At 34.4% G+C, this 16,893-nt stretch overlaps 1 protein-coding gene across 2 annotated transcripts in view; it reads left to right on the forward strand.

Moving 5' to 3' along the window:
• Nucleotides 1–277: 277 nt before the first annotated feature.
• SNRK (SNF related kinase) overlaps nt 278–16,893 on the forward strand; it is a 53,371-nt gene continuing 36,755 nt past the window's right edge. For both annotated transcript variants that reach the window (XR_551361.1, XM_008584323.1), the window contains exons 1-3: nt 278–387; nt 9,258–9,319; nt 12,746–13,440. Coding sequence is in view for 1 of the 2 variants with exons in the window: in XM_008584323.1 (XP_008582545.1) it covers nt 12,852–13,440 (589 nt within the window). In the remaining variant the exon portion in view is untranslated. The remainder of the gene's footprint in view (nt 388–9,257; nt 9,320–12,745; nt 13,441–16,893) is intronic.

A 16,893-nucleotide genomic window follows, 5' to 3' on the forward strand; every position in this document is an offset into this window, starting at 1 on the left:
GGACAAGGCAGCTGTTCTGCAGTAGGTTTGGGGGATGGAGGAGGAAGGATTTTGGTATTTTGTTTTAGTTTGGGAAGAGCTGGTATAAAAATCCCTTGGGCTTGCTGGCCTTACAAGAGAGCATTGGAAGTGTGTTGTCTGCTCTGGATGATCCGGAGCCACATTATTCACACAGATGAGGATCATTTCCTCATCTGCTTTTCTGCACATCTGCTTTGGGTTGTGGCCCAATATCCCAGGGGAAACCTTTTCTTGCCAGTGTTAGGGGAGGAACCTGTTTAAAGAGGATTCCTGTTTTGCCCTCCCTGAACATTTATTTCTCTGCTGTCACTTTCAGAGCCTCCTGAGAGCCTGCTTTGGCACGTCCAACATTTGGCCTCTACTCAGGTAGGCTCTTCCATGACAAATCAGACTTCTTTCCCTTTTGTTACTTGTGTTGTGCCCCCCAGTCTGCTGCTGTGTGGCTACTCAGCATTTACTTCAAAATCAAAGGACATCATCTGTCCATGTAGTGTTAACGTTTAAGTTCTGGAGTGTCTCCAGGCTCACAGCAAGACTGGGTCTCTACATGTAAACACATACCCCTTCAACTACATATTTGCCTGGGCTATTTGATGAAGGTTAAATAATGGTCAAGAAACCTTTGAAACTAATGGTCCAGGAGTATGGATTATACAGTGTAACTGTGGTTAAATCACACCCGCACTGAGCCTCGGTTTCTCAGTTGTGGGCATGCAGTTATCTTTCTTAAACCCAAAAGACTGAGCTCCTTCAAGTCAGAGAACACTTCTTGTATACCCAAGAAGTATCTTGGTGAAAAAACTTTAAAAATCTAATGTTTAGTTTGTTGACTTTATCTGCCTATTAATAGAAGTCATATCCATTTTAATACAGCTGGGTTGGATTTAAATTGTTTTTCAATTATATAATTTTAGAACTAGAAGCATGTCTTCCACTCCGTGCTAGCATGTCATTGATGCTCAGGAAATGTTTGCTTCTGTCATGTATTTCCAGTCTGAGAATGGAACCACCAGCTACCACTCTCCACTAAAGTCATTCTAGATTTCCCTTTTTGCCTTAACCGCCTGTGTATTGAGTTTTTGGATTCTACTTTTGAAATGTTTCTCCTCCTACATCCTCATCATCACTGCCTAGATACTGGCTGCCCTCATTTTTAACTTTTTAAGTAAGCACTTATCTGCAGACATTTTCAGTAGTCTCCTTACCTTTCCTCCAGCTCTAGTCTTGCCCATCCAGTCTGATCTTTACTTTGCTGCCAGAGTGATTTGTTAAACTGTCATCTCTGATTGCTGTTCTTCTGCTCAGGATTCTTTGGCTTTTTAGGCCTGCCTTCATTTGTTCATTTATTAAAATGTGTCTGTACAAGGCTACTTCAAAAAAGTTCATGAAAAAAAAAGATAATACAAATCTTTCCATGAACTTTTTGAAGTATCCTCTTATATTTTGGGTAGATGCTGTACTTGGCAGATATAGAGCTTGAGTAAAACAGACATGGGCCTTACATGGGCAGAACTTATCATTTAGTCCAGTGGGGGACACAACTATGTAATCACACAAGTAATTACATGACCTCACAATTGTGATGAGGGCCGTAATGGCAAAGAACATGACACTGTGACTGGGTACAGGGAGCTGATGTGTACAAGGGAGGTGATAGTGATAGTGTGGTGAAATTTGTGTTTAGGTTAAATATTATAAAAATAGCAATTATTAATAGAAGCTAGCAAATTTAGGATTATGATGAGGGGATTATAGGTAAGGATAGCCATTATTCATCCTATATGTGCAGTTGATGAGTAGGCTATAATTTATAATATAAACTGATTACATAAATTATGTACCTTATATTCTGGTTATTTGCACAGAATCCAAGGCTATTTAGGTATCTGGCCCTTCCCTACATGTCTGACCTTGTCTCCTATGCTCTGCATACATTATTGTCCCAAACATACTATGCTCTTTCAGGTCTCTTTCTTACCATCACCAATTTCAATTCTTTGTTCAAGCACACACAGAATTAATTTCTCTGGGGGGCCTTTTATGAACTCCCTAAGGCACATTTAGGGGAAAGAACACCTCTTTTTGCATGTCTGTTCCTGTTAGAGATTGTAAATAACTTGGGGCAGGGACCTTCCTAGTATATCCCATAGAGATGTCTAGGGGCCAGTTTGTTGGGCCAGTTGGGGACGAAGGTTCCTATAACAAAATAAGATGGGGAACTAAGTATACAACTCCTCTCAAATATTGGAACCTCCTGGGAGGGTGGCCAGTTATGAAAAGTTGGGGAATATAATCTCTGTGTGTTTTGATCGTACTCACAACTTGTTAATATTCACATATATTATCCCATTTAGCTTTCACAGTAACTGTCCAGAGTGGTGATTATCTTTGTTTTATAGATAAAGATGTGCTTGTTCATAGAAGTTGAGTAACTTGTTGGGCTCTATATCCTATGGCACTCTTTCCACTGTGCTATTGTGCTGCTCTGCATATTTGCTGAATAAATGAATTTTGGTCGTTCCTAAAGCACACCTCTGTGGTGAAGATAATAAGAAAAGTTGTCCATGTGGTTCTTTGAAATGTTGAATCTGAGGATTGCTATGCTAGCTCCTTCTCTGATGTTTCCTTCTCCCATATGTACATGCACACCTCTTAGTTCATTATATTGACTTTTACTTAACTAGGGGAAATATTTGAATAACACGTCAAACTTGATTTAATATTCTGCTATGTTGGTTCCTCTATACTAGAGAGATATTTTAATGTAAGTTTTACTCTTACAGTATGACTTATCTTGATAAAGTCCATTTTAGATTTAGGATACTATACTAACAAATACGAGGGGTCTTCAAAAAGTTCATGGAAGGATTTGTATTATCTCTTAATTCAGTTTTTCCACATATAGTTCTCTCTTTATTGGCATAAAATATTATGAATGGTGCTAAAGACATTTGGAACGAGAATATTCAGTCTTCAGTTTCAGGGCATGACTTTGTCCTTTGCTCTATTTTATGAGTATTTGCTAATCCTCTTGTGAATGCTTTTTCAGAAAGAAATAGAAAGAATGTAATTTGCAAAGTGCATTAAAATTGCAGTTTGGGAAAGGATAAAGTTTTTAAAGAGAAAATAGAATGTGCCTAAATTTTACCCGAATTACTTACCTGGTGTTGGCTGGGGAGGAATCTTGCCATCACAAAATTGTATACAAACAATTGTGTAAAGTTCTTTTCAAGCTGCCATTTCATTTTTAGGTGACAAATAATTACCTCCATCTGCCTTTTGAATGGTTATTTGCCCGTAACTTCCTTCTTTAACTTAAAAAGCAGATTTTAAACATTTCAAAAAGTTTTTAACGAAATTATTTGTTAATAATATTTGTTAGGTGAGTTTGTTTATAATGTTTGTTAGATGGGTCTTTGGTGCAGGGAATTTCCTTCATTAAATTGATTGCTGTGGCAGGTAACTCGTATGGCATATCAGAATTGGAGAAACACCAGAAATGTCAACCTAGATTTAGTTTAGTGCTTTTGTTTCCCTGGGAATTAGAAAGGCCTAGGTAAAGGGAGGCATTGTATTGCTACAGGAAAAAATGCAAGGTCCTGGGGTCAGTGGGACTTGGAGTTCAACCCAGGCAACTCTTAACCTTGTATAGGACCAGGACAGAGTCTCTTTGGCTTTGCTTTCTCATTTGTGAAATGGGTATGATACCTCATTTATGTCACTGATTGTGAAGAAATAAATGATATAACAAATGTAAAAAGCCCAGTAAATACATAGATTCCCAGTGGTTAAATCGTTTCCTCTTCTTGAGACCTACATTCAAACAAAACTGGAATTCTAATGTGCAATTGTGGCAGTAAAAGACATTTTTAAAATTTGAAATGAGAATGAAAGAAAAGTCAACTGTGGTTTGTTATAAAACTCATTTCTTTCTACACCTGTTTAGGTTAGTAGTGGATTTTTAGGATAGTAGTGTGTATATGGGTGATAATGAGAGAGATCTAATAAGTCAAAAATTTGTGTTTGACAAAACTTGGTGTCTTACGGACCTTTGAAGTGAACGATGAACTTTTAAAATTGATTTAAATTCTCTGATGACCTATTTCTATGTGCTGTCATGTTAATACCTAAGGGATTTTCCTCTTCTGTTGAAGCCTTATATCAACTCGTTGACAAGAAGCTTTTCCTGTGCATTTTTAACTCTTTAATGACACTTCAACTTATTCAACAATAGATAATGTGGTGAATTATTTAGTATGGTAAGTTTCCATTGGTTTGAACAGGGTTAGTTTTCATCACAGTCACTTAAATGGTGAGCCATTAGGGATTCTTCAGATCATCCTTCTTCTTATGCACTCTTACTTTGCTGCCTCTGTTTACCCTACTTTTAGGAATGGCATTCCACTACCTGTTGAAGATCTGTCGGCTGCCCCTGTCCTTGGAGAGCCTGCCCTTCTTTAATGTCTTCTACTCTTCTTTTGACATACTTTACCTAGTCTAACTTGTATAATTATTTATCTTTTTATATGTAGATCCTGTTTACTTATTTGTAAGATTCTAAAGGACAGGGATTGTGCTGTGTCCTGTATACTTAGGGCTCGAATTATTTGTTTATGAAAATAACTCAGTGCTCCTGTTCCTTAACCTGAAAGAATTGCATACGTCCCCCTTCAGGGGAAGCAAAATATTTCATTGAATATTTCACCAATTGAGCATCCCTAATCCAAAAATCCGAAATCCAAAGTGCTCCTTTGAGTGTCATCTGTCTTGTAGGCATTAGACAGTATGTTAGATCATATATTTTCAGGGAAATCGGCTTATTTCATAGGTCTCTTAATGGAAAAGTAAATTGAATGAATAATTATGTACAAAAAGTCCAAATTTTAATAACCTTCACCTTTCCTGGATTATAAAAGCAGCACTATGTCAAAAATTTTAGGAGGACTGAAAACCATAAAGAGGAAAAAAAATTCTGTAATCGTATTAATTTAACATTTTGGGTTTTTAAAATACAGATTGAGTATCCCTTATCTGAAATGCTTGGGACCAGAAATGTTTCAGGCTTCTGATTTTTCTGGATTTTGGAATATTTGCAGATACACTTAACACCAATTGAGCATCCCTAATCCAAAAATCCGAAATCCAAAGTGCTCCTTTGAGTGTCATCATGTCTGCACTCAAAAAGTTTTGGATTTTGGAGCATTTTAGATTTCAGATTTTTGGTTTAGGGATTCTAAACCTGTCTGTACATTCACACCAGTTATATGCTTTTTGAAAAATTGGGATAATATGCTATGAAATTTGGTATGCGAATTTTTTTTACTTTACACATTATGTTGTGAGAATTTCCCCATGAGATTAAATAGCTCCAAAGTCCAGCCTGATAGTGTTAATGTTGGGTATACTGTGATTTACTTAACCATTTCCTTATTGTAGACCTTTAGATAATTTCTGATTTTTTTTTAATAAATATCACTGAACTTTGTTGAATATAAATATTTGTCTACATCTGTATTTCTTTAAGACATAAATCTAGTAGTAAAGTTATTAAATCAGGAATATTAATTATTGTAAGGCTCTTGATGCACATATTACCAAATTGCTTTTCAGAAAGGTAACTTTCAGTCTTACCAGTGTAAGAGAATCCCCAATGATCCTGTCTTTTAAGTCAATAAAATGTTGGGTGCCCATATTTTGGTTTACAGTTTATTTTTTTCTGTTCCAACATTCTTTTTTTGACCTTTTTTTAATGACCATTTTCATGACAATATCAACAGGAAAAAAAAGATGATAGGGAGTTAAAATGAGTTTTGACAATGTTAATAAAACCTTTGGAAGAGAGTAGATTCAGATTAAGTTTTTAAATTATCCATAACTTCTAATTATATTCTGTTTTCCTGGCAATGGTGTGTAATTAATTGTGAGTTGGCTTTATTTATTTTGTAGTAAATTTTACACACCAGTTTTTGTTTAGGATATTATTTATTATGTAATCACTTTATGCCAGGGTTGTCACCATACTAATTTTTAGTATGGTGACACACTTAGCATTTTTTTTATCACAAGAGACAGATTTTGTTTTTTTACCACAAGAGACAGATTCTGTTTAGGAATTTGAACATTGCTGGTTCAAGTTTCATGGCTTGCATATTAACCCCTTTCTTTTTAGAAATACTAAGTATTACTCTATATCAGTTAATGATTTGCCTGACTACTTAATATATTCAAATTCCTTGATCAATCCTGGACTATAGCTTGTTTTACTTAGAGGAAAATAAAGATTACTTAAACCAGCAGCACTTCAAGGATTGATCTGCATTGGCAACCCAATCACTGCCTTGAAAGACTGGAACAGGCTTCTCAGTGTGACATTTCTAGTCCCTGCAATGGCCCCAAGTCCATTAAAATTGACTACTTGGAAGAAAACTTAGACCATACATTCATAGGCAGTTACCTTGCCTTGGAAAATGCTTTCTTAGAGATTTGGAGGTACAATTTTGCTGTTAGGACATTTCCAATAAATAATTGACTTTAACCTTTTAATTTGTAGTTCTCATCTTGATTTCATCCAGTGGCTGCAGACTGATACCACATGATAACCACTTTGTAATATTCAGCCAATCTTATATGCATGTGTGAGCATGTGCTAAATAAGAAGGCTGCTTTAGAATGGCCTATTTTAGTGGTGTTTGCTATTTAAAAAGATGTCATCTTAGCTATGTAGTCGTTAAAAATACTGATTTTGAAAAGCTTAGTGCATGGGAAAATATTCGTATAAAGTAAAGGAAAAAGTAGTATTTTACTTTACGTACATTATCTTAGCTTTGTAATGACACATAAGTGTAAAGGATGTATACTTAGACCTGATAAATCATCCTAGATGAGATTGTAGGTGATTTTTATTTTCTTTGTTGTGCTTTTCTTCATTTCCCAAATTTTCTAAAATGAACTTGTATTAACTTGTCAAATTTATTTTTTGGAGAGAAATATTTTTAAAGTAGTTATAAACCTCTCTCCCCCTGACATCCCCCCCTCTGCCCTGTGTATTATCCCATTTTATTAAAAAAAATTTATATCTGGACATAGAAAATAACTTGGAAGGCTGCATACCAAAATGGTAACAGGTGTTATCATAGAGGGTGGGATAATGGATGATGGTTTTTAAAATTCTCCTCTCTTTTTTCCAATCTATATGTTCTAATTGTATTTTTACCCCTAAACAGATATCTCTTTTATAATTGAAACAAAAATACTAAAACAAAGGAAAGTGATATGTCAAGTGAAAAAAGCAGGATACAGGATATAAAGTTATATGTAGAATCGTCCTACCTTTGTAAAATGAGATAATGAAGAAGCTATACATAAATATTTGCAGGTTGGCCACGAAAATATTAATAGTACTGATTTTCAGTTCTAGGACTGTGAACACCTTTTTATTCTTTCTACATCCTATTCTATTTTCCAAATTTTCTACAAAAATATATTACTTTGGGAAAAAATAGAAAGGAACATTTAGCCATTTTTGAAAGGGTAGATTTGATAGAAAGCTATCTTAATATCATTTTAAAAGCAGATACTTAGATTTTGTGAGATATTTCATTGAAAAATCATCAGACTTTGAAATGCCCAGCAAGGGACATTATTTCCTTTATATTACAATCTTACAGCACTCATTTTCAATTTAATGTATTTTAGGATACTGAGCAGCAGAATTTTTATGAAGCAAAAGAAGGATAATAGTTCAGTGAATTCATTCTCTTGAAATACGGTAAAGTAAAAGGATTTCTACTTGGGAGGTAATAACGCCATTGTTATAACAATGATGGTGGTGGTAGCTAGTGTTTACTGAATGCATCCTCTGTGCTAGGCATTGTTCTAAACACTTTACCTACATTAACTCATTTAATACCACAGCCTGTGAGATTGTATTCTCATTACTGAGTAATCATTTTCTGATGAGGAAATGGGCCATACCGAGAGGTCAGGTAACTTGCTGAGGTGTTGTGGCTAGTGATTCATGAGCTGGGACTCATATCCAGTTGCTGATCTTCAGAACCAGTGCTCTATGGACTACCCAGACTGCCTTGCCACGGAGACTGTGGATGAAACGGGATGTTGTAAAGAGAGGCAGGCAAGGATAATGGGAGGAGCTAGCATATTGCACTTGGAACTGAAGGACCAGGCATGCAGGCATCTTAGTGTTCACCTGTCGCTAGATGTGGACTTGTGCCTATGGCTTTGCTGGCCCTGTTTGTGCCTCAGAACTGTCTGTCTCCCCTCATCTCCTCATCCCCAGCAGGAGATTTGTTTTCACATCCAGAGGTCACCCACCTTTCCTCCTCCTTTCACATTTCCAGTCTACTTTCCCAAACCCCCTTGTACTTCTTTTCTCCCTCCCAAGTACATGTGACACTACTCATCTTTAGTGTATAGTATAACTTGCCTTGGCCTAGGATGAATGTTTAGGCCTTGCAGTTATTTGTGTGAAATTTCAGTGTTGTGGAAAGGCCTGCAAGGCTACCTCAGTCAGTATTTCCTCACTGTGCCACAAAGTTGGATGTTAGTGATCTGCTTATGTTCTCTTTGCTCATAGTGATAGTTTCTTTTTTACTGTCAAATGGCAGTCTCTGATGTGAAGGTGTTTTGTGTGTTCCCTGATGCTGGCATCATAATTGATTTCTGCTTTCCCGCTGGAGGACAGTATGTTGTAAAGATTACTCTACCCTATTTGGCTGTGGTAGTGGGTGTTTGATGAGTCAGTAGGGGCTCCTGGAAGTGGGGTAGGTTTCGGAAGCCAGGCTGAGTAGGATTGGAGCCAGAGACTGCTGCCTACCAGGCAAGTTGAGCCTCATTGTACCTACCTTGCAGGCTCATGGTGAGGATTCAGCAAAACGTGGGTTCAGGGCCTGTTACCCAGGAAGCATTTAGAAAATGACAAATGCACTGTTGTTCATTATTATTGTTTCTTCCTTCCACTGGAAGAATCTTTCTGGCTTGTCCACTTGGAAAAATTTCTGTTTACCTGTTCACTCTGAAATTCCTGTTTATTAAAGGTTCCTTAAAGGAGTTGTAATTCACAGAGGGCAGAAAGATAGGAGGAGACTGGGTCACTAAAGACAAATTTTGCCACTTTTAATACCTTTGTCTAGATCCAGCCTTACGGTATATATTTTGACTTTAGGTAAAGTTAAAGCAAATAGAACTAAACTAAAATCTTTTTCTGTATTTTCTTTTAGGAGAAAGAAGCAACTAACAAAACACAGTGATAACAAGGATTATTCAGTATGCAGTTTGCAGGGTATGTCTTGGAACTGGTACAAATTCACCTTTATTTTACATAAGCTACATCTTAACATTCAGTGTTGATGTTCATAGTGACTTTCGGGCACTGCAAGATCCTCAAAGATCAAAAAATTTAAATTTCCTATTCCAACTAAAATGCACTTGATCAGAGGATTAGACTGTGGGCTAGTATTTTAAAAAATGTTCACTAACAAGGATATTTTTCCTCCCAACCTTTAGATAATCATAATGTCATGTTCTTAGGTATACAATTTAATTGTAGTTTCATAGACTCTGGAAATGGGATACTCATACAAAAAGTAAATTCTTTGATAGAGTGATTAATTGTTTCACTGCATTGTCATTGTGAGAGATCTATTAGATTCTTTCCCATGAGCTTGCTAGTAGATTAAAAATTATTTCAGTGTGCCTTTTTTGCTGGCACAGGTCTGGGAAGACAAATGTCAAGGTGTTAATAGTGATTATCTCTGGATGTCTGAGACCTTGAAAGGAGACTTTTTGCTGGTTTATTATTTTTATAATAAAACCATTTTAATTTTTTAAAAATCTCAGTTTCATTTATAAAGTCTGATTTATATGCCACTTTCCAGGAACACATCTAAACTAAAATGATGGAAAGAACAAAAATTATATAACTTGGGGACAGCCTGAAGTAGTCTGTTCTGAAAGCTAAAGTTGCATTTGAAAGCTTTTGCAATAGAAACATAAGCAAATTTGGGCAGAATTTTGAGAATAATTACCGCTCTTATAATTAATCGAAGTTAAAGATTTAAAGGTAGCGTTCTGCCTATGGAGTTAGCCTACAGTTTTTGTTTTTGAAATAAATTTTGAAACTTATTCTGAAAATTAAATTAAATTTGGGAAACTTCTATCCAAATAAATCAGGGTTTTTCCATTTGGATTTCCCTGTTAATCCTATCATTAAAATTATTTGAGCTAATAATTTTAATAATGATATAGAACATAGGATGATAAAGTAAGTAGGAAATTTAAGATGTTAGGCATAATACACATTACAAAAGAAATTTGCTTTTTTTCAACACCTGTACGTCATACTGGTTTCTTAGTAAGAAATCTTAATCGAATCAAGATTAATAATTTAGTTTTGGATCTCAAGTCATTTTGCAGAAACAGTGTAGCATAGTGTTTAAAGTCACATACCTGGGTGTCAGACAGACCTGGGTTTGAATCTCAGCTCTTTTACACATTGGCCATATAGCCTGTGCCAAGTTACTTAATATTTCTGTGCATCGAAATGAGACTAATACTTTCTATCTCTGAGGGCAATTATAAGATTGAATGAGGATCATGTAAAGTATATGGTATGTGACTGGCATGTACTACCTATTCAGTGGATAGTAGTTCTCCTTGTTGTTGCAGTAATTACTAAAATATAAAAAAAAATTAGTAAATATATTAACATTGACTTTTTAAGCTCCTAAAATATAAAATTTTTGAGGGGACCCCACATATATGATTCAGATAATTTCTGAAGTGATAGGAATGTTAGAATGACTTCTGCCTCTTTTACAATTGATATTTTAACTCTTAAGGTATTATTATCCTAAATGTAGCATTGATTAGAGTGGTCAAATGTTTATGCAGAGTGTGGGCTTTGAAATATGAATTAGGTTTGAATCCTAGCTTCAGCTATGTATGTCACTTATACCTAGAGCAGAGTCTGTTTCCTTTGCTATAAAAATGTGATTAATGCTGACCTCTTAGGATTGTCAAGATCCAATGACACAATCCACTTTGATTCATTTTGCATGAATACCTATAGTAGGTTTTCAATAAATGTTGGTTTTTTGTTCTTTTAAGTAAAAATGAAATTTAAAGGAATTTATTTATTTATTTTTGTTGGCTGGCTTAAAGGAATTTAATGCTAGTGCTTTAAAAAAAAAAGAAAAAAAAAACTACCTCATAGTATGTAAAATTTAGTTAGAATATTTTTATCTAAGTGGATTCAATAATATAAGTGCTACACTTAATAATATACACTTTGATTCATTTTGCATGAATACCTATAGTAGGTTTTCAATAAATGTTGGTTTTTTGTTCTTTTAAGTAAAAATGAAATTTAAGGGAATTTATTTATTTATTTTTGTTGGCTGGCTTAAAGGAATTTAATGCTAGTGCTTTAAAAAAAAAAGAAAAAAAAAAACTACCTCATAGTATGTAAATTTTAGTTAGAATATTTTTATCTAAGTGGATTCAATAATATAAGTGCTACACTTAATAATATATAACTGAAAATACAAAACTATACTCGGAGCATTAGAAAAGGCTTCACTGAAGGGATGGATATGCACTGATAGGAAACAGCTAGTCTTGGGAGGTTGCTTTGTTCCTCATTGGATTTTGTAAATCAATTCTATTAAATTTTGGTCAGAAAAAATAAAAGTAGGATTTCAGCTCGTGAGATTTAAAGTGACATCCTAATTTGTATACTCTTATACATTTATTTGTTTTTCTGAGTCAGGGTTATTTATAAGAACGATGATATGAAATTTTGTTTTTAAAACCAAATGATCTTTAAGACTTAAATCGTCTATAACAATGCATGACCATTTATTCTTGAAATATAAGCAGATCATGGTGTAGGTTATGTTTGCAACTTGGAAAACTATAATAAAAATAGGCATAACTGATAAGTACAAAGAGTGAGTACTAGTCAGTTAGCAAATTAAGAACCTACTGTGTGCATTTCAAAATTCAGTAAAACAGTTTTAGTTACCTGCTGCTATACGTAATCACAGTTCTAAGTGTTGGGGGAGGGTAGAACGCAAGAGCCTTAGAAGGTCCTGAAGAACTTTACAATCTCAGGATAGAAACAATGTACCCAAATATCTACAGAATAAGACTACATGGGATAAAGGTGTCCTGAAGTGCTTTGGAGATACAGAGGGGAGAAGGTAATTCTAGCTTGAGAGAGTTAGAGAAAGCTTCACTGAAGGGTTTTTTGGTTTTTGGTTTTTTTCGTTTTTTACATTTAAAGGAAGTATTGCTAGTCTTGGGATAACAGGAAGAAGTTGTTGGGTTTCTATTTATTCTTTTTCTTGTCAATTCTTACCTTGTTTTTTAAGATACTAACTGAAAATTACATTTGGAAAATGTTTGTTTTTAAACATAGCTTATCAAACTTGCCAGTTTTCTTATTTCTGACATCACCAAAAAGTTGCTTCCAACAAACTAATTTTTTGTTTGTTTGCAAAATTTAATATGGTATTTAAATTCTCAACCTTTCATAATGTGAACTTTAAATATATTTCTATATTTATTCTTATAAAAGATTCTGACGCCTTTTATATCTCTATTTACTTAAGCTTCTCTTTAAAAAAACAAAATGAAGACATTTTAAAGTATGCTATGAAAGTAAAGGTTACAGAAACTTAATTTTGTTTCTCCTCTTATTTTGTAGATGTCCATGGCATCATTGAAAATGAATTCCTTATTTTCACCAGATATTCTTGTATGAGAAGATCCATTTCAAACAGTCTAAATATTTTTTCTTCTGTTGGACCAGCATGGCAGGATTCAAGCGAGGGTATGATGGAAAGATTGCTGGATTATATGACCTGGATAAAACCTTGGGTCGAGGTCATTTTGCCGTGGTTAAACTTGCCAGGCATGTTTTTACAGGTGAAAAAGTGGCAGTAAAAGTTATTGACAAGACAAAACTGGACACTCTAGCCACTGGTCATCTTTTCCAGGAAGTGAGATGTATGAAACTAGTACAGCATCCTAACATTGTACGCCTTTATGAAGTTATTGACACCCAGACCAAACTGTATCTTATTCTAGAACTTGGGGATGGAGGAGATATGTTTGACTACATAATGAAACATGAAGAGGGTCTTAATGAAGACTTGGCCAAGAAATACTTTGCTCAGATAGTTCATGCTATATCTTATTGCCATAAACTCCATGTGGTTCACAGAGACTTAAAACCTGAGAATGTAGTCTTCTTTGAAAAACAAGGTCTTGTAAAGTTGACAGACTTTGGTTTCAGCAACAAATTTCAACCAGGGAAGAAGCTCACTACAAGCTGTGGATCTCTTGCATATTCTGCTCCAGAAATTCTGCTTGGTGATGAGTATGATGCACCTGCAGTAGGTAGGTGACATATCCAATATTTGTCCATTTGAATTCTACCATCTAGTGTTTAGTCAAATGGGTTGTGGTTTATCTAAAAATAATTTCTGAGAGAATTTCTTTTAAATGGTCTTAACTGATAAATTGGGTTTTGTGAATGCCATATATCCCTAAAGTTGGCAATTCGTTTATTTCAACCTTTAGATGGTGAATGTCTAAAGTATATTTGTCAGCACAAAGGAAAATGACTAAGTTATCATTTAAGATAACCTCTCATCTGCTCATTTTAATGTTTTTCTTAAAGCCTGACTACTTTTCCTGTTTTCTTAAATTTTTCTGGTAGTGGCCCTAGCCATCTCCTTCCTGTGACTATCCTTTAACAATCACTTGAGAATCATATTGGAGAGGTACTATGAATATTACAGTACAGTGTAAAGAATTTTGGTATTGGAATCATTTGTCAACTGAGACTTTGAACAAGTACTTCACCTCTCTCTTCTTCATTTCTCCATCTGTGAGATAGAATTAAATCGGATACAGGTATAGCATTCCCATATTATCTCATTTACTTTTCACAGGAACCTGTGTGGTCGTTCTTGTTCATCTCATTGTTCAGAATAGGACACTGACATACAGAGTGCCTGCAATATGGTAGATTCTGGAATAGCGGTAGCCTTGGAAATTTCAACTGCCCTCTCCCTTCACTCCCAACACATTTTTGTGCTCGCTCTCACTTGTCAAGAGTTATCTGTTTGTGGTGGAAGTTTTTACTGCTTTTCAGCTTGTGTCAGTTTTATCCTCTTGGGATCATATCTGTTTCGACAGTCATGAAGAAATTTATTTTTAATTTTTAAGGACTTGTTGATCTGAAGGTGCAGTCAGCTCTTTAATTTTTTAGTTTAATCATGGAAAAATATACCTTAATGTTACATGCACATGTCAAACTTCATAGATATGAGTCTTCCACTTGCATTCTGACCATTTGAAATACAGGTTACAGAAGATTAGTGACAAAGGCACGCTTAACATTGAAGGGTGCTGGCGTTATACTGAATATTTTGTACACCAAGACACTGATTTTCATGTTAGACTATTATGTTCCAGAAAAGAAAGGGTTAATGAATGGTTTCTGCCTACTACAGATAATCAGGCTTTACTGAAGTCTTTCATTAAAATATTTGAGCTGGAGATTTTTGAATAGTGGAGACACTCTTCTCAGAAAATGAAGCCAGGAATTTAAAGAATAGGAAACATAAATGTCTGAGCATGAAAAGATCTTCAACCTCATTAGTACAGGGAATGGCAAATTAAAACCACAATAAGATACTGTTTCATAGTTTTTACATTAGAAAAACTAAAATCAGACAAAACCAAGTGTTGGTAAGACTATAGAACATGAGGAAATCTTGTACTATTTCAAGGACAATTTGGCAATATCTAGTACAGTTAAAGGTGTACATATCTTGTGACCCAGCAATTCTGCTTCTATGTATGCACCCTAAAGAAGCTCTCACTCATGTATACAAGAGATTTTCAAAGATTTTTTTTTTTCTTTTTTGTGACTGGTAAGGGGATTGCAACCCTTGGCTTGGTTTCATCCGCACTGCGCTCAGCCAGTGAGCGCACCGGCCATCCCTATATAGGATCCAAACCCGCGGCCTCAGCGCTCCCAGCGCCGCACTCTCCCAAGTGAGCCATGGGGCCGGCCCTCAAAGATTATTTTTAACAGCATTGCCAAATGTACATCAGCTGGGGAATAAATTGTTCAAAATTCATATTGAATCCTATATATACATTGGTGAAAATTAATGAAACATGTATATCAACATGGCTGGATTTCACAAGCATAATGTTTAGAGGAAAAAAGAAAATTGGTAAAGAGTACATTTAATATAAAGCATTTATATAAAAGTTTAAAACATACAGATCAGTATTATGTATTGTTTAGGGGTACATGCACATGTAGGAGACTACAAAGAATGCATAAGAGCAAGATAGGTTATCTGAGGGGCAGGCATATCTATAGGGTTTCAACTGTATTGTTGATGTTTATTTTCTAAGTTGGGTCATGGGTACACAGGTGTTCATTGTAATGTTCTTTTTTTCCTTATATCTTAAATATTGCATAATAAAACTTTTTTAAAAAGTTATAAAAAGGAAAAAAAAAATTGGGAAGATGCTCACCAATCTAATAAATGATAGTTACCTTATGTTAGTGAAGTAGGATTGGGTAGAGTTCGTGGAAAACTTCCATTTTTGTTATTTGTATTTATTTCAATTCATTTGTGTAATTGTGTGATTGAAATATAGAATTGCTTTTAAAAAGCAAATGGGCTGTTATCTCTCCGTTAATGTACTTAGTTTATCATGCCAAAAATCTAGCAATGATTTTTCACAAATGTTTAGCAAAATAAGCATGGACAAAAATTAAAATCTGTCATCTTATTAAATTGCTAGATGTTGCTAAAACAACTTTGGTTCAGTTTTATAAGTAAGTGTTTTATAGAATACTGGTCCTCAGCATTAAGACTTAGCTTTGAAGTTGTCTATTTTATTACTCTTTTTGAACAGATTTTGAGTTTACTTATTAGCTATACTTTTTATTTTCTGTATAATAGTTTTTTCTTTCATCTTTATTAATTCTAGTATCTTTGAGTTTCCTTTTTTGTTTTCTTTTTTAATGTCTTGAATCAAAAATGTATTTTTTTATTGTCTTGATTTCTAACGTGTGTATTTAACTCTGTATGTTGTCCTCTTCCACAATCTCTGATGACATCCTAGGTATTTCACTCTGAGTCATTGTTCATTGCTAAAGCTTATCTTTATTGTTTGCTTCCTTGTTTAACTCAAAAATTATTTAGAAAGGTTTTTCTTTTCTTTTTTTTTTTCCCCAGATTTTTCTTTTTTTAAAATCAAAGTGGATATTTTCTTTTAGCTGTATGATTTTTAATTCTAATTTTAGTACACTGAAGTTAATAAATATGCCCGATTGGTTTCTGCTTTGGGGAATATTTTTAGATTCTCTTTTTGGCTTAATACATGGCTGTTGTATTTTTTTTTTTATCATGGTGACTTTTTCCTGTGTGATTAAAATATTTGTATTTTAGGTGCATATGGAGTTTTTACACATTATTAGGATTATTCATTGTGTGCTTTATTCCCTTGTATCCTTTATTTCTTTTAATTCTTATCTGTCATTTTCTGAGAGAATTTAGCTAGTGTCCTACTCTTATCTGTAAAGTTTGTATCTTAATCAATTTTTGCTTTATATGTTATTTAGAAGATGTTTTAGATATATTACAGTTTATTTTACATGATAAACTATACCTTTTATCAGTATGAAACTACTTATTTGATGTTTATTGCCTTGAATTCTGTTTTGTATTCTATTTTGTCATTACTTTAGGTTTATCTTCTAAATAATATGTAGCTGTTTTGTGTCTAATCCATGAGTCAGTCCTTTAGTAGGTGAAT

This window comes from Galeopterus variegatus, unplaced genomic scaffold, assembly GCF_000696425.1.
Source record: "Galeopterus variegatus unplaced genomic scaffold, G_variegatus-3.0.2 Scaffold3224, whole genome shotgun sequence".
NCBI lineage: Eukaryota > Metazoa > Chordata > Mammalia > Dermoptera > Cynocephalidae > Galeopterus > Galeopterus variegatus.